We start from the raw sequence: 17,547 nt of genomic DNA, 5'->3' as shown, positions 1-17,547 counted from the left end.
TCAGTCAAGGGTGATTTCGTCCACCCTCCCCTGCATGCCCCAGGACCTTTGTCAATGCCGGGATACATTTTGGTTGTTGCAGCTTGAGGTGGGGAGTGCTACCGGCATCCAGAGGGTGGAGGGCAAGGATGCTGCTAACCATCCCACAGTACATAGGATGGCCTCCCAAACAAAGAATTACCTGCCCTCAAATACCCATAGTGCTCAGGTTGAGAAGCCCCAGTCTAGATGGCAAGCTTCATAAAAACGGAGGTCATGTTGCTCCTTGCTCACTATTCCATTTCTTGCGCCCAGCATGGCACCTGACACAGAGTGGCCGAGAAAATAGCTTTCCTCCTTTTATTAAAGGAATCTCATTTTTTAGGCAACAGAAACTATACTGTCACCAAATCTGGCCAAACCTTCTCCCAGTGCTGGAAGCTGCCGGCCAAGCATCCCTTCAGACTCACTCCAGAAACAGTGCCCAATGGTGTTCCCAGCTGTGCACTCACAACCACCCTCTCAGCCAGCTGGCTGCTGAAAGTCCCTACTGACTGGACGGAAAAGCCACCAGACCGATCAGGGAGTCTGAAGGACCACAAATAGCTATAATAAATCTCCCTAAAAAGCAAACTGGGTTTTAAGTGCTTGCCACGAGCATCTCTTGGCCCACAGCATTTGCTGGCACTCTACTGTAAACCTCTGAGATAAAAAAAACCCAACTACAAAAATGTAAAGGCTCAGAAAGTGATTATGACAGACAAGCGTGGGCTATTTGTCTCTATGTCTGTAGCGCTGAGCATGAAGGAGGGGATATGACAATGACAGAGCATGAACTACCACTCAGCATCCCCATCCCTGGGTAGTGTCCTCTGTACCCCGCTCCGGGGTCCCCTTCTTTTCCTGGTGGTGACCTAAGGCAGAGTCTGATCTACAAGGTTCGAGCACACAGTCCCCGTGCCCTTCTCTGCAGACTAGCAGGGAGCTAGACACAGGCCTGGGTCCATCAGACATTATGCTGTGACCTTGGGTGACATACTTGGCTGCCCGAAGTCTCAACTTTCCTTATCTGTAGAATGGGCATTATGATAGTAACCCCAGCACAAGGCTGTTGGGCCGAATGATAAATGATGGCTTAGCCCAGATGTCAGCGAGCCTTCCTCCTACTCCTTCTCTTCTTTTAATTTCCATTATTGGCAACCTTGGAGGATTGAGGTCTTCTGAGCAGGTTGGGGGCTCTCCTGTTCTGTGGTGTTGGTCATGGCATAGGGTCAGTGCTAGGCGGGAAGGTAAATCTTGGAAGCAGGTCAGGATATGAGAGCCCACTGAGCTCCCACCTGGAGACTGCTCCTCTACTTCCACCTTCAGAGAACGAGAGCTTATCCAGAAAGCCAACACATTCCTGAAGACCCACATCCCTACAAGTGTCTGGAGAGATTGTGCAGGGGAATGCTGGTACAGCATGATGACTTTGTTACGGCTTCTGAAAGCCCCTGCCCGGTTTAGGTCCCGCTGTGGCAGCAAGCCATGCCCAGCGGGTTCTGTGATTGACGCTGACCTGAGGTGTCCATTGTCAAGTGTCAATCAATCAGGCGCCCATCAAATATCCAGTTAGGGTAAGGGCATCTTCAACATAACAGTCAAATCACTTCTGAAAATCCTAGCAAATAAAACTATTTCCCTTAAGAGAGGAAGCTTTTCTCAAGGGACACTATCTAAATACTATTAAACAATCCTAACAGCTATCACTTATTGTTTGCTGTGAGCCAGACGTGGGGATAAGCACTTAGCTCAGCCACCTCTAGGTTCTCAACAGTTCGCAGCTGGGAAGGGGAGGCCCAGGAAGGCTAGGAGCCCACCCGAGGTCACGCAGGTGGCCAGGCTAGCATTCTGACACGGGTCCCTCTGTCTCTACTGCTACTCTTTATGTGTTCATGTTTCTCAGTTTGCTGTGAAAAGCAAACTTCAGGCAAACTCATGGCATAACGTTAAAAATCAGCCTGTTGAATATTTCCTGCAGGATATATATATAACACATCACGTGGAAAGGAGGGCCCGCCAGACTCGGGACCACTGTCAGTACAATGATTTAACACGCTGGGCATGAATGGAAAGCAACCTCTCTGTTCAGACCTGGGGCTGCTGGTTCAGCAAAGCCCCGAGCAGGCGGTGCAGACACTGGGCTCCCAGGGAGGCCTGGCCCCGAACCACTGACGTGCACGGCCGTGCCAGGGCACCCGGCTAGCGTCTGCCCTCGCGCCCACCCTCTCCACGTGTCACTGCAGAGAGAAACGTTCTTTGGTTACCGCTGCGATCTCTATTCTTGAGAGAGTTGGCATATCAGGTTTTGCGTCCAATAATTTCTGGACATTTTTTTCCATTCTGACCGTCTTTAAGTCTAGATAGGATTCAGTCAGCGGGTCCTTATGATCTATAAAATAAATAATTGAGAGTCAAAAGAAAGGGTCAGGAAGAAGTTATTGCATGTAATAATCACAGTTGCCGGGGCGCCTCGGTGGCTCAGTGGGTTAAGCCTCTGACTTCAGCTCACGTCATGATCAGGGTCCTGGGATTGAGCCCCGTGCTGGGGGTCCCCGCTCACAGCCGGGAGTCTGCTGCTCCCTTTCCCTCTGCCTCTCCCCTCACCAGTTCATGCCCCCCCACCCCTCTTAAATAAATAAAATCACAGATGCTGTTTCCTGGACCTTCCTGCAGGCCAGCGCTGATCTCCCTTGGCACGTGAGAAATAGGCCTAGACGGGTAAATGGCTTGTCCAAGGTCACACATAGCTAGCAGGCGGTTGGGGCCTCTCAGGAACCAGTGCTGAGACATGGAGGGTGAACTCTCAGCCACAGGAACAAGGATGGAACTTGAACCCCGGCTTCTGGGTCCTAGCCCAGCACTACCCCCAGCAGCAGGTGCAGTGTCTTGAGAATGCCATCCCTTCTAAACAGAGTATTCTAGGAGGTTCCCCAAGGCTGATCCTCGAACTGTTAGTCCATGACAAAGTTCCCACCAGGCCACAGCGAAATAAGAAAAAGGACAATGTAGTGAGTTTTTCATGAAATCCCATTTATTTAAGATCAAGGCTTGCCCTTGACTCTGAGATCATGCCTGCCATCTTTCCTTGTATTACAACGTCCTTTTGGTTATGAAGTGATGGGACAGAAGACGGTGGTCCTGGCCGAATGTCAGTGCCCAGAGTGACCTCTAGAGCCTGGGGCTCAGGGATCTGAGCAGGGAGAAGGAGACCAGCAGGGAGAGCACTTACTTGATGAGCAGGCCTTCTCGAGCTCCTTAATTCGTGCACGCAGTTCAGACAAGGCCTTTTTCTGACGCTGAATGATTTCCTCATGTCGGGACCCTTTGCACTTGGCCCCGAGATCACTGAAGGATTGTTCCTGTAGCCAGAATGGTGCAGAGGACAGCTTTGTTAGGGGTCAGAATCTCTCTATCCCTTATATTCCGAGAAACACGTACAACTCATGACTAGCAGAGACCCTGTCACTTAGTACCTTGGAAGCTACTGTAAGGGGAGTCAGCGCAGAAGGAATTTAAATTTTTCATTTCAAATATAAAGTCACATCTAGGAAGATTTCCAACTCTCTTACCTACTTAGCATATCTATGAATAAAACCCCTCTCTGTGTTCCCTCCCCGTGTTTTATATTTTCTTCTAATATTCTTCTAAGCTTGGGTTTCCATTTGTTGTCCTTTGGGTCTTGCCTCAGAATAATCACATCAAATTCTGCTCCAGGAGGGGCATTTTTAGATAAGAACACATGGTTACTTTCTTCTTGACTGCCAATAAGGATGACTCTTTAATATTTGCTAGGGGGAATTTGATAGATTGGCTCCCGGTTGGTCTGGAGAAAGGGAGACCTTCCTTTGAGACTTCTGGAGGTCCTCCTGTCCAACAGAACTTTCCGGGATGAGGGGCGGGTTCCACTTCTTGCACTCTCCAATATGCCGGCCACCAGGCACAGAGCTAGCATAGAGCTTATGAAGTGCATAGACAAGGAGAGGTCTTCTCTCTCTTTTAAGGGTCATGAGCACCTTTCAGATTTAGAAGAATGGAAGGTTGCAACTTTTGGAAAAATTCCCAGAGTCACAAAAATTTGCATATAGGGGTGTCTGGGTGACTCAGTTGGTTGAGTGTCTCACTCTTGATTTTGGCTCAGGTCAGGATTTCAGGGTCCTAGGACTGTGCCCTGCATCGGGGTCCTCACTCAGAGGGGAGTCTGCTGGAGGATTCTCTCTCTCTCTCTCCCCGCTGCTCTCTCTCTCTCAAATACATATTTAAAAAATTTGCATACAGATTCTGGAGGTTCAGGGCCTCCCGAAGCCCAGTAATAGACTCTACGTGTCACATGGGCTCTGTGAGAGCCAAGTCTTTTGTCTCCATTGGAGACTGTGGTGTTCCCAGGGCCCACACTGTGCCCGAGCTTAGTAGTTGGTTAACAATTATGGAGCCTGAATGAAATGAGGTCAGAAACAGGAGTGGGAAGGAGCTTGTTCCGGCTTTCTGGCTGGGACCAGGGCTCAGCAGCACAAGGAAGGGGGTTCTCCACCCATGGCTGCATTCAGTAGGACCTCACTTGACCCTGACACTGTCTTCGGCCTGCTGAGAGTCTCCGTGGCTGGTCCACTCTTCTCGGGTTGATTCTACACAGACCCCGCTGTCTTTGAGGATGTATGTTTGCCCCAGAATGGGTGTGTGTGTGTGTATGTGTGTGTGTGTGTAAGAGTGTGGAGGGGAGGGGAGGGTCCACTGACCTGTGGGTGGGGCAGCCACAGCAGCAAGGCTCGGTGATGGCTGTTATTCTATCTGCAGATTATGCCTGAGCTCGATGTGACCCTTACTCAGGGCTCTTCTGGGAATTTGTTTATTTAGAGAAGAAAATGGAGATTCTTTCCCATACAACTCTGAAGCCCTCTGACCCACTCTGGCTTAGGAAGGAGGAAGTGGCCTGAGTTTGGAAAGCCGATCTGAGAAAGAACAAATACTTTTTTCCTTTTATCTTGCAGCCTCCCTCCCCCATCCTCTCTGGTCAATGCTGCCTCATAGGGAAGCTATCATCTCGGCATCTCGTGGACAGTCCGTTCTAGCAAACTCGTGCGGAGTTGGAGGGAGTCTGGTGTGAGCAGGAGCCCTCTGCAGCCTCCGCTGTGCCCAGCCCTGGGCCTGGCATACAGCAGACACTCAGTGGTTGTTGGAATGAACAAGTATGGGCTGGGTCCTGCGCAGAGAGCTTGGGAATCCGACAGGTCTGAGGCAGGGGTGAACCTCACTCCTGGCCCCGCAGAGCGCAGGGCTCGGGACCGCTGGTGCTGCCCCGAGCACCTTCAGCTTCTGTGAAGGTGCTCTGGACAGTGATGGTGCCAAGGACAGCTGGCGGGGCCACCATGCCCTCTCATTCATGCTGCGTGCAGCCCCGGCTCACTGCTGTTTGGCAGGGGAACGGCATCTTTGAGAAAGCAGGAAGGCAAGCTGACACATTTGGCCCTGTTTCCAAGTGAAAATCCAAAGCCCATTACTGAAATACCCTGTTCTCCAGTTTCATAAAGCAAAGAGGAAAAGGATGTCCCTGGACTCCAGGAAAGCGGAGGCCTCGAGGAACCACTGCCCCCCCGCAGTCAGCCTTCCTGGGACCACGGGAGGCATCACAGCCCCCGCTGCAGGGCAGAGCGGGAGGGCCACCTTCGGGTGCAGCGTGGAGAAGGCTGCTCTCACTCGGAGACACGCTCCCTGGGTTCTGTGTAGTCGAGACATCCAGGCGTGCAAAGGCTTCTGGGCAGGCGCCCCGAGAGGAGCCACCGCAAGACAGGCATGGAGCAGAACTGGTACGGTTCTTTGGGAAGATCGTCTGGCCCTGTCATGCACAATTTGGGATGCCCTCTGGACCCAGCATTTTCACATCCGGGAATCTGTTCTACATACACACCCGCAAGGACGTTAACTATAACAGCATGGAAAGTAGACACAGCATCATCAATGTCCATCAATGGGGAACCCGGCGTGGACAAGAGGGAGTGCAGTGAAATTCTATGCACCCAATTAAAAGAATGGCTCTTTGGCTTTTATACAGTGTTCAGTGGGAAAAAAAAAATCACGTTGCAGAATATATGTGGCTTAATACCATTATTTTGCAAAAAGTTCTATTGAATAAACATGCATACATAGATTATGTGTGTTTTGTGCATAAATAAAATTTCTCTCTCTACCCCACGTGGTGGTAGCTGACATGACTCCCACTTTCCCCGATGAGCCAGCCAGCGTACCATGACCTCCCTGGGGTCAGAGTTTCTGGGTGCAGGAGTCCCACCCCGGGATGGAACCCAGGCGGCCTGGAGCGGAGGCTGACCTTTGCACACTGCAGGGTCACGCCTGTGTGAGGAGGGTGAGCGGTCTCTGTGAGGAAAAGGACTGCTGGTGCATAGGCCGAACTGCCGATAGCTGTGACCTCCAGTGGCTGTGTGTGTGTTGGGGGTGGGGACTACCGCTGTTACCGTGCGTATTTCCCATAGGCAAGCCACATTTTTGTAACTTAGAATGAAAATACTTTCAGAAGCAAAGACAGGCACAGTCAGGCTCCTTTTTAATGCCACGCCCCTGCGTGGCCAGGCCCCAGCGGCGCTCACCTCTTGACTGCTCAGGAGAATTTCCGTGTGGACCGGTTCTATCTGCACTGAGATATCACACATCTTGGCCGCATTCCTGGGCTTCTGTTCCTTCTCCTTGTACAGCTGGACTCTGTGTTTCTCTTGGGAGGCCCTAGGGGAGAGAAGATGAGTCACTGGCCAGCAGAATGGCCAGCAACCTGAGGTTCCAGGAACAGCAAGCGACCTTTGGAACCACTGGCAGAACAGAAAAAGGAATTCCATTTGTATAGGTCACTGAAGCCTTCAGGTCTGCGAGTGCCCTGCCCACAGATTTCTAGAGAACTTAGTTTCAGGGGACTTCTGAAATCCTGGCTAGGGCAGCAGACACCTGTCCACCCTTGTTCCCACAGTAAGCCTGCGGGACACCTGCTGGGGCATTTACTGGGGTATCTACTGTGTGTCTGTTCTTTCTAACACTTTGTATGTGTTGACACATACAACACGAACAACACATGTGTTGTATGACAGTCCCATGAGCTGGGGGCTCTCGTTGCCTCATTTCACAGGCAAGGAAGTGACACAAGCAATTTGCCCATGGTCACGAAGCTTGCCAGTGAAGGTGGGCTGGCTTTGAATCGGGGCAGCCTGTGTCTTTAACCACCATGTGAATCTGTCTTGGCCAGGAGCCATGAGGCATATGAAGCTGCAGGGTAGTCACAAGATGTGGATTTTACTCAACCTTTCTTGGAGAAAACATTCCTCTTATGTCAAAATAAGGATAAGTTGTGGATGAAACTGCAAAGTCACATACAGTTTTTAGCCTAATCCATGAATGACAATGAAATTTCACATTTATTTTAAGCTGACTTCTTTTACCCCAGTTTATACATTTGTTCAATCAATATTTACAAAGTTCCCTCTGGGCCTGCCAGGCACTGTGTGAATGCTAGGGAGTCAACAGCAGGCAAGGTCTCTATGGGGATCCTTACGGGGAAGGCAGACAGCTAACCAGGCCACAGCACCCCGGCTGTGTGAGAGTGTTGGAGTGCAGGGACTGAGAGACCCCGGGCAGTGTCGGAGCCCTTGGCTGTGTTTGGTGAGGGTAAGTGATGACGGGCTCCCTGAAGAAGGGGCATTAAGCTGAGACCTGTCCTCTGAATACTCGGCAGGAATGCTTGAGAGGCACAGAATTAAGCAAACTCTGTTTTTTGTTTTGTTTTGTTTTTTTAAGATTTTATTTATTTATTTGTCAAAGAGAGAGAGCGAGTGAGAGCGAGCACAGGCAGACAGAGTGGAAGGCAGAGTCAGAGGGAAAAGCAGGCTCCCTGCAGAGCAAGGAGCCCGATGTGGGACTCGATCCCAGGATGCTGGGATCATGACCTGAGTCAAAGGCAGCTGCTTAACCAACTGAGCCACCCAGGCATCCCAGCAAACTCTGTTTTAAATGGTAAGTGAAACACATGCTGTCCGTCCATCCGTCCATCTGTCTGTCTGTCCATCCGTCCATTCATCCCTTCGCCATTTACCCAGTGACCTCCATGTGCGAGGCTCCCTGGGCACTTGGGGGTGTCTGGGCTCCCTACACCAGGAGGGCCTTCCCACGCACCTGAGCGTCTCCTTGAGGACCCCCAGCTCCCTGTCCTTCCTTTCCACCAGGCCGGTCAGCTGTGCCATCTTTTCCCTGAGTGCTCTCAGCTCGCTGCTTTGCTGCTGGACCAGAGCCACGTTCCGCTCCAGTTCCATCTTCTGCTTTTCATTAAGCTCCCCTGGGAGAGAAGGAAAGCTGGTGGGGGGTGGGGGACGGTCTCCTGCCCCGGGGCTTTGCCAGGGCCATAGCCGATTGGCCAGGCCTATAAGAACCATGCGGTGGGTCCCCTGTCCAGGAATTCTCATGGTGGTGGGCGGCGTTAGTGACAGCCATGGGGATCTTCCTGTGTCTTCACAAATGACAGCAAATCTCTGCCCGACCCCGGCGTTCCAGAAGCTGTCAGGGCCCTGCCTCTGCATCTGTGGCATTTTGGGGCTCCCTGGTTGACCTTCGGCTGTCTGCCTCTAGGTCTATTTGCCTAAGGGTGTTCTTTCTATGGCCTCTGGGGTCTGCTCAGCTCCTGGGTCTGCCAGATGCATCAGCCTCCACCTTAGACAGGTGAGACTGGAATTCACAGCCCGGTTCCCTCACCCCTGCAGAATTCAGCTCCAGCTGCCCGCTCTGCCCCTGCCGGACAACACAGCTCTCTTTGGCTTCGTCCCTTTCCTGCCTCTGGTCCATTTCCACTGCTGCTAGTTCCCGGGATCAACTCTCAAATACACTGCTGGCAGCAGCAGCATGACCTCAGGGTCAGCCTCTGGCAAAACCCAAACAGAGATACCTGCATCACCCCAAATTTTCACAGCAACCCTACAGGTGAGCTACTGGCCATGCCCCCACTTCCCAGAAGCAGAAACAGGCTCAGAGATGTAAAGGCACTTGCCGAAACTCATGGGACTAAAAAAAATAGCAGATCAGAAATCGGGTCCAATGTTTCCCAATTCTAGAACTAGACCTGCTAGCCTCTCTACTCCACTGTTTCATACTTTAGTGTGAAAATCACTCTTTGGGGCACCTGGGTGGCTCAGTAGTTAATTGTCTGCCTTCTTCTTGGGTCATAATCCTGGGGTTCTGGAATTGAGTCCCACATCGGGCTCCCTGCTCAGAGGGGAGCCTGCTTCTCCCTCTCCAGCTCCCCCGCTTGTGTTCCTCTCTCACTATCTCTTTCTGTCAAATAAATAAATAAAATCTTTAAAAACAAAACAAAACAATCAATCTTTGAAAAACTCAGCCATAAATGTCCTGGGGGCATTGAGAGTATAGCCACAGGGGGAGCAAACACCAGTGAAGGTTTGGGGGTGCACAGGGGTTGAGAAGGGCACAAGAGGAGTCTCCTCACCCTCCCTCCACTTCCCCAAACCGAGTTCTGTCTCCTGACTTCCGCCTGCCTGTGCCTTTTGGCTTGATGGAGGCTGGGGTTGGGAAGGGGAAGATGGCTCTAAGAAGCAAAAGAGGGGAGGCAGAAACAAAAGGACAGGGCTGGCTGGGGAGCAGAGAGAAAGAGCAAAGTGGGAACCTTCAGCTAGACTGGTTCGTGGTCTTTGGTCCCCAATGTAGGTGGCTGCTGTGTCCAGCCAGCTCTAGGAAGCAGGCGTGTTGTAGGTGGTTTTATACCAGAGGAAGGGGAGGCGAGGAGAGAGTGCCTTGTTCTAGGTCCCAGAGATAGGGGGTGCTGGGCTTTGTGCCCTCCCTCCCAGACTTTGCCTCCAGAGACAAATCCTCTGAGGCAAAAGGGGATTTTTCCCAAAAAAGAAAGTTGCATTTCAACGCAGAGGTCTGAACCCTCTGAGAATGGTCCCCGTGGCCCCCTGATCGGGCATCTGTCCTGCTGACCGAGGTACAAATGCTCCAATGCTGTGACCACCCAGGAAAGCAGGTCAGCAGGATTTTTAACGCTAAGCTTTCTTAAGCCTGTTCTTTCCTTTCTCGAAGCGGGTCAGGAAGTCAAGAGATGCGGGCAATCATACAAACCTCTCAGATCTGACATTCGGTTGTGAGCTTCTGTGAGGTTTTTCCTTAACCTCATGATGACCTCCTGCTGAGATAGGATTTCCTTCTGAGCGGTCAGCAGATCCCCTCTGAAACTCACAAAGACAGGCCAAGTCAGCTCACCTCAGGCCCTGGGATGTCCCCAGTGCCTGGAAGGGGCCAGATAGAATCACCAAGTGCTCCTCCTTCAGTGTGGGGCCTCGGGATTCCAGTCCCAGCAAGGGGGAGAAGCATACTCTTTAAAAATTCTCAAAGCAAAAATTCATTTCCATGTAAAAAAAAAAAAAATTACAGGGAGATAAGACAGAGGATCCCAGCTGGGTTCAGTCTGAGGCTGAGTGATGACAAATAGTGGCTTACTTCACAAGCGATTAAGTTAAGGTGCACCAAGGGGGTGTGACTTGCCCAGAGCCACACACCTGCAAGGGGCTGAGTTGGCATCTGAACAAAGAGCCACCCAGATCTTTCCATGACACCATCTTGACCTTCTAGAGGATAGAGAAATTCAGACGACAGCGAGAAGACCCCAGACTCGACTCCTTTTTTCCAGGTTCCGATTACGTGGCCGGAAGTGGGGGTTGGGGGGCTGGTCTCTGGCCCGGTGTGCACACACCCCTCAGGTACTCACATCAAGGTGTCACACACTTCATCTTTGACACTGCTGTCCACTGGAGGCGTCGGTGGGGGGTCTCGCTGCATTACCTCCTCCTGGGCTGAATCAGAGGAGCCCGTGAGGGTCATTATAGTCTGCAAGCAGCCACTGCTCTCCCTCCCCGGGGCTTATAAACACATCTGCGTCTTTTCCAACTTAGCCACCCCCGCTACAGCCTGCCACTTTCTCTGCCTAATGAGCCCCACCATGGGTTCTGTGGGACAGGATGGGACCCCCCATGCAGGAGCTCATGAAATCTTTCCAGCTACTCAATGAACAAGGGATCATGAACTCCACTTATAGGGGAGGAAAGGGGGATAGGAGAGACAGAACCTGGCAGTTCTGGGAAACTGAGTCTCGCTCCATGCCTGGGCCATGGTGCCCTCTTCCTCCTGGGTCACCTGTCAGGGCCATCATTTGATGAACAGCAGGGACCCTGCCTGGCCAGTCCATACGGAATCCCCAGTGCCTAGAATAAGCTTGGGACCTAACAGATGCTCAACAAAGAGTGACAAGTGAATGAAAGCATGAAGTGAGCCCTGCCAGCTTGTCAGCTGGCTGGAGACCAGGACCATGTTTCTCAATCAGGGCTGATATTGCCTCCCTACCCCCAAGGGGACACCTGGCAATGTCCGCAGATGTTTCTGGTAGTCACACTGGGGTGGGGAGTGCTGCTGGCATTTGATGCCGTGGCTGAGCAACACTGGCCCGAGACCTCAACTTCCAGAACTCTTCCCCAAGAGCTCAGCATCTCTGCAGTACATAGCGTCGCCTTGGTCATTTAGGGCAAGTATGTGCTCACAACCCTGAGTTCTTTTCTTAAACCCTTTTGGATTTCTTTTTAAAGCTGGTTATGAAAAGCTGTTAGACGAAGTCGCAAACTCCAGAGGGCAAAAAGAAAGGCCCTGCACGGGATGTTTTCATGCGGAAAAGACACTCGGTGGCATGCCGCTTTGTTGCCCCTCGGCAGCCTGGCAGCCTGGGCGTCTCTGCTGGCTCACTGGCTTGGCACAAAGGACATCCCGTCCGGTTGCTGTGACCTCTGACTAACCTGGGCCTCGAGGGCCCCAAACCTTGTTGTGTAATGGGAAGAAAATGGTGTCCCAGGGGAAAATGGAGCATTCAAGCGAGGTGTGGCCTTTTCTGGCCCATCATCAGCGTGTGGGGACCCACGGGATAATCAGAACCTGCCCTGAACGCTATGATTTCTGCAGCTTCTCTTTGGACTGACCTGGGTCGCTGTCCTTCAATGTTGCAATCTCTCCTTCTATTTTTTTATGGTGCTCGGTCACTTTTTGGAGTCTTTCTTCGAGGCTCACGATCGTCTGGGAGTGCTGTTTGATTTGCTCCTTATATTCCCTGATTTCTGTTTCAAATCCATGTTTCTGGGAGTCCTGTTCTTCCTGGAGGGCCTTCACTGTCTGCTGTTGCAGCTGTATCCGCTCCTCCATGACGAGCTGGGGAAGCAGGGAAGTCATTAGCACGGTCTCGGGAGCCGGGCATGATGCCAAAGGTGACAATACCAGTATGCCCCCTTTGCACCTACAGGCATGGAACCGGACCCATCTCAGGGCCTTTGCACATACTGTTTTCTCTGCCTGGTCCTCTCCTCCCCCCAGCTCCTTGCATGGCTGACTCCTTCTCGTGTTTCATGTCTCAAGTCCCATGTCACCTCCTGAGAGAAGCCCTTCCTGGACTGCCTGTCTAGAGGAGAAGACTGAGACACTTTCTATTCCATCTTCTGCTTTCTTTTTCCATGACGTGCTTATCACCATCTGAACGATCTTATTTATTTACCATTCCCACTAGAAGGGGAGCTCCAGGAGAGCAGAAACTTACTTTTCCGTATTTACCGATGTACCCACAGCACCAGTGCCTGCATCCCTGCCACAGTATCTAGACCTAAATGCTCAGTAAGTATTTGTTGACTTAAAGAATGAACACTTTTAAAAGAAACAGAGAATGAATTTGTATTTCTTTCTTTAATGTCTTTTTATTTTTTAAAAGTCAGTGCCATGCCCAGCTTGAAGGCCAACACGGGGCTTGAACTCATGACCCTGAGATCAAGACGGAGCTGAGATCAAGAGTCGTATGCTTAACCGACTAAGCTACCCAGTCACCCCAAATTTCTATTTCTTAAAAGTCAAAATTCCCAATCATCACCAAGAGGGGAGCTGGACCCCTTCCCGCAGCCGCCCTGTCCTTCCTGAGGCTCTTCTTGGGGCTTCTCGATGCCTCATCCTTGCTCCCCGCCTGCTGCTCCGACCACTCATTCCCGGCTCTCCTGACACCAGACTCCTGCTCCTTCTTCCTGGATGACATGTTGGGCCGCAGCCCCAGATCCTGAAACTCAGGCCCACACACCGTTTTAGTGATCATGCCTCCTCTACGCTGAGATGTCGTATCTTGCTTTCTCCCCCAAATCTACTGGACCACCAAAAGTTTGGGGCACATTTGGACTTTGCTGCCCCACCCTCGCCTCAGTCTGAATTCTTTCCCCAGAAGACAGACCCTCCCCGATAAAAGCCACTCTGACCTCCATAGTCCTGTCACCATGTCACCCACAGGCCATCCATACCCTGGGTGCCCCGGCTCGAAGCCCAGCCCCTCCCTCTCCTTGGTGCTCAAGTCCCCTCCATCAGCTTTCAAGTCCTGCCATTTCTCGTGTCTGTCCTTATGGCCACTCCTTCCTGCCCGCTCCTGTGCCACCCCGAGTCTGCAGCTCCTTATGACTCGGGCTATAGACACAGCCACCATGTGCCACAGCCCAAGCTGGCCTCCCCAACTCCAGTCCCTCTCACATTCACTTTGTGCATTTCGGCCAGATGAGTCCTCATGACGTCCTTGCCCACAGACCTGTTGGTTGAATGTATGGATGATAAATGTGTACAGTATTGAGCCCTGATGGTGGAGGGCCTTGAATGCCGAGCTAAAATTTTAAAACATTATCTTAAAGTCTGCGGAATAGTCGCTGATTACCAAGGTCTGGGGCTGCTCAGCCCCTCAGTCTGATCCTGTGAGGACCCTGTATTACAACATCTTAGAATGCCTGGAGAGAGAGCACTGTAGCCTCTGTTTGCCTTTCCTTTGAGACCAGTGCTTCTCAATAAAGGGTGATTTTGCCCCCAAAAGGACATTTGGCGAAATCTGAAGACACCGTGGGCTGACGGGTGTGGAGGGAGGATGCTACTAGCATCGAGCAGGTAGAGACCTGGGGCGATGTTATGCACCCCGCGCTACACGGCTGTGCATGAGAAAGGGTGAGTCAGCCTGGGGTACCAGCAGCAGCCGGGCTGAGAGCCCCTGGGCTAAGTCCCGGGTCCTCCCGGCATTGTGATCCTTCATTGAGGGAAGGACTCTCCTGTCCCCGGAGGGCACCAACTCACCATTTTTGCCTTGGTGGTTTCCAGTTCAGCTAACGTTTCATTTAATTTCATGCTGAGGTTCTCTGCTCTTAGGCTCTCGGCTGTCTTGCTTTTCTGAGTCTCTTCTACCATGGCCAGTGCATCATTTAATTTATTATTCAAAACGCCTTCTTTTTGCACTTTTAAATCTATTTCCTGGACAAACAGCAAACATCAAATTAGCAGAAATTTGGGAATGAGTATTTACTTACCCTAGCTGTCCCCGTCCTGGCCCCCTGTTTTCAGAGAGGAGGTGAATTCTATTCTGTTAATGTCCCTTTTTCAGCGCAAAGTCCATGTTTTCTCTGGAAGGTTCCAATTGTCACAGAGCTCTCTTTTCTCTCCAGCTGAGGCTGTCTCCTTGTGATTTCTGGTCTCTGAGCTCAGTTCTGTCACCTGGAGTGCACTGAGTAAGTTTTATTTCTCTTTTATGAGGCAGCCCTTTAAATATTTGAGGAGGGCTGTCATGTCTCTCTCTACATCTATTTTCCAGGATAAATGTGCCGAGGTTCTTCACCCTTTTGCCCCAGGATCTGCCTACAGCACCCTTCCCTGCATCCCTCCCTGGCTTCGGCGGGAAGGCCTCCCCGCTCCCCTCTGGGCTGCAGCAAGGTCGACCTCGCGCACTTCGTCCCTCCTCCTGGATCCACTCTGCCAGCCCTGGACTCCCCAGATTCTACTCTCCTCCAGGAGCCCTCCTCAGACCACAAAGAATAGAAGCTTTGTGACTGGTCCTGGGTGTGTGTGTGGGGGGGTTTCATGAACTTTCTTTACTTACTTGACTTTATTTTTAAAAAAGATTATTTATTTGAGCGAGTGAGAGAGAGCACGCGTTCATGAGCGGGGTGGAGTGTGGAGGGGCAGAGGGAGAAGCAGTCTCCCGCTGAGTAGGCACCCCGATGTGGGACTTGATCCCAGGACCCTGAGATCATGAGCTGAAGGCAGACGCATAACCGTCTGAACCAGCCAGGCGCCTCTACTTGATTTATTTTGAAAGAGCAGTTTGGGGCTCACAGCAAAATTGAGAGAAGAATACAGAGCTCTCTTATTTGCTCTCCCCCCACAATGGAAGAGTCCCCATCATCGACATCCCGCACCAGATACCTTTGCTCCCACTGATAAACATGCACTGACATATCACAGTCACTAGAAGTCTGCAGCTTACGCTAGGGTTCACTCAGTGCTGTACACTCGACAGGTCTGAGCAAATGTACAATGACACATTTCCACCCTTCTAGTATCCTGCAGAGGAATTTCACTGCCCTGAAAATCCCCTGTGCTCCATGTTGTCCTCCCTCCCCTCCACCAACCCCTGGCCTACTGTCTCCATAGTTCTGCCTTTTCTAGAACGTCACAGACTTGGAATCATACAGTATGAGGGTTTTTCACAAACATTATTTCATCTGATGTAAAATAGTAGTCCATGAGATGTAGTGCCGGGTCCGCTCAGCCTCGGCTGCTGGCAGGGTAAACCGGTATGACCTTTTTTGGAGGATCATTTGGGAATGTGTGTCAAGAGGCCGAACAAGTTTACACCCTGTGACCCAGCAATGCCACTTTTGGGAATCCTTCCTAAGGACGTAAACTGCATACTTTCATAAGGACTGATATGCAGGGCTGTCCAGCCAAGCATTTTTAACTTGAGTGAGAAACATCCCCGGGGCCCAAGCATAGGGGACAGGTCAACAAATTGGGGTCCACCCCACACAGTGCAAACCCCAGTCAGCCAGCCGTCCAGGGCAGGGCGTGGAAGAACGTTGCAAGCTGTGGAGACGTTTCGGTAATGCATTCGGTTAAAATAGAGCATCCAGGTCCATGTGCACAGTGTAACAGGGTCAACCACTGTCATAAATGCAGGTGCTGATGTCTGTAATAAGGATCAACGTGGAGATGGTCTGGGAGGAAGCAGATGAAAATGTCACTGGGGGTAACTCTGCTCAGTGAAAATCAGGGGCAGTTTTTTTATCTTCTTCCAAGCGATTTCCTGTAAACGGTTGCTCCTTTTATAATTGGGAAGGGAAACGGATTTAAACTCGAGAAAAAGCTATTTCGTCACTGGCTTCCTGTAAGCCTCACCTGGGAGCGGCTGCATTCCCGGTGTATCACCACTGAAGTCCATCTGGTTCTATTTCGGGGCCTTCACGTCACCGTGGCTGCGGAGAAATCCTGGTGCAGACTGTGGGCAGCCCTGGCCAGAGGAGGTGCCCCTCCCCCGCCCCCGGGGATGCTGGCAGGCATCCCATGGAGCCGCCTGTCACCTGCAGCACCCAGTGGAGCCCTCCAGCTGTCCCCGAGAATCCACAGCAAACAAACGGTTTCTTTGATGGCCATGAAGCTGCCCAAGGGCAGAACGCACTGCCTGGGGTCTTCGCTCCTTGCCAGCAGCTCAGCCGGACTGACTCAAGGACAGGACACCCAAGTGGGCTGTGCCCGCAGGCCGGGTGCGTGTTTCTCTCCCCGCTCTTCGAAGCCCTCTTCTCCCACGCCCATTGCTCTTCCACGCAGAGGAGCAAAACAGCACGTGAATAAGCAACTCTCTGTTTTTTTTTTTGGGGGGGGGGGTCCTTGACCTTGTCCTTCCTTGGTCTTTCCTGGTACATGGGGACTTTCTGGGAGGGGGTCCCCATTTCTCCTTGTCTGCTGTGATGCCCCTGGGCTGCCTGGAGGGCTGTCACAAGACCTTGCGCTCTGATGGCATCTGTCTTCCCTGAGGCTGTCCAGTGCACAACAGAGCCCTCTCTCTGGTGCTCCGCAGGAGGGATTCTCTCTGGGTAGAGGACAGGAACAGGGCTAGCCACGAGCCACCCATCGGTTCATTTCCTCTGCAGAGCTGCGAAGCCACCAGAGCACCCCACCTTTCACTGTAACCGTTAGAGTGAAAACTGACTGCTGATTTCAGTGACAAACTTTTTTTTTGGGGGGGGGTCATTATTCTCATCCCGGCTCCATTACATGTCCTGACTACTCCACTTTAAAAATGTTAATGTCGCCGTTCCTCCTGCCCCGACTGAAGTATTTTATGGAAGATCCACGGTGAATCATTTGGGGGAACAAGGCTGTGTGTGAACAGATTGTGCCCTTGGGGCTACGAGGACCCGCAGCATTGGCTTGCCCTCCCTCAGTGAGCCGGCCTCGGCTGGCAAGTCCGGCATCATGTCCCCCAGCTCCGACTCCGGCCTGCCTTCTCCCGGCATGCTCCAGCTGGTCAAGGTCCCTCAGAAAGCGGTGCCTGGGGTTGATTCATAATGCAGACCTGGTTTGCTGACGCTCATCTCTCTGGGGCAGCAGTGTTCCAAGCACCACCTGGGCTGCTGGTTAAAGATGTAGATTGCT

At 51.8% G+C, this 17,547-nt stretch overlaps 1 protein-coding gene across 9 annotated transcripts in view; it reads right to left on the bottom strand.

Annotated features, from left to right (window-relative positions):
* The window catches only part of FHAD1 (forkhead associated phosphopeptide binding domain 1), a 135,853-nt gene that overhangs the window by 13,962 nt on the left and 104,344 nt on the right, over positions 1-17,547 (bottom strand). For all 9 annotated transcript variants that reach the window (XR_006601672.1, XM_013048800.2, XM_045063791.1 and 6 more), the window contains 8 exons: positions 14,197-14,370; positions 12,042-12,267; positions 10,787-10,871; positions 10,141-10,247; positions 8,188-8,347; positions 6,621-6,753; positions 3,251-3,380; positions 2,286-2,410 (listed from right to left, as the gene is read on the bottom strand). Coding sequence is in view for 8 of the 9 variants with exons in the window: in XM_013048800.2 (XP_012904254.2) it covers positions 2,286-2,410; positions 3,251-3,380; positions 6,621-6,753; positions 8,188-8,347; positions 10,141-10,247; positions 10,787-10,871; positions 12,042-12,267; positions 14,197-14,370 (1,140 nt within the window). In the remaining variant the exon portion in view is untranslated. The remainder of the gene's footprint in view (positions 1-2,285; positions 2,411-3,250; positions 3,381-6,620; positions 6,754-8,187; positions 8,348-10,140; positions 10,248-10,786; positions 10,872-12,041; positions 12,268-14,196; positions 14,371-17,547) is intronic.

Source organism: Mustela putorius, unplaced genomic scaffold, assembly GCF_011764305.1.
Source record: "Mustela putorius furo isolate JIRA1106 unplaced genomic scaffold, ASM1176430v1.1 tig00003853_pilon_pilon_pilon, whole genome shotgun sequence".
In the NCBI taxonomy this organism is placed as follows: Eukaryota; Metazoa; Chordata; class Mammalia; order Carnivora; family Mustelidae; genus Mustela; species Mustela putorius.
Note: the sequence above shows the minus strand (reverse complement) of the source record. Positions and strands in the feature narration are given on the sequence as shown.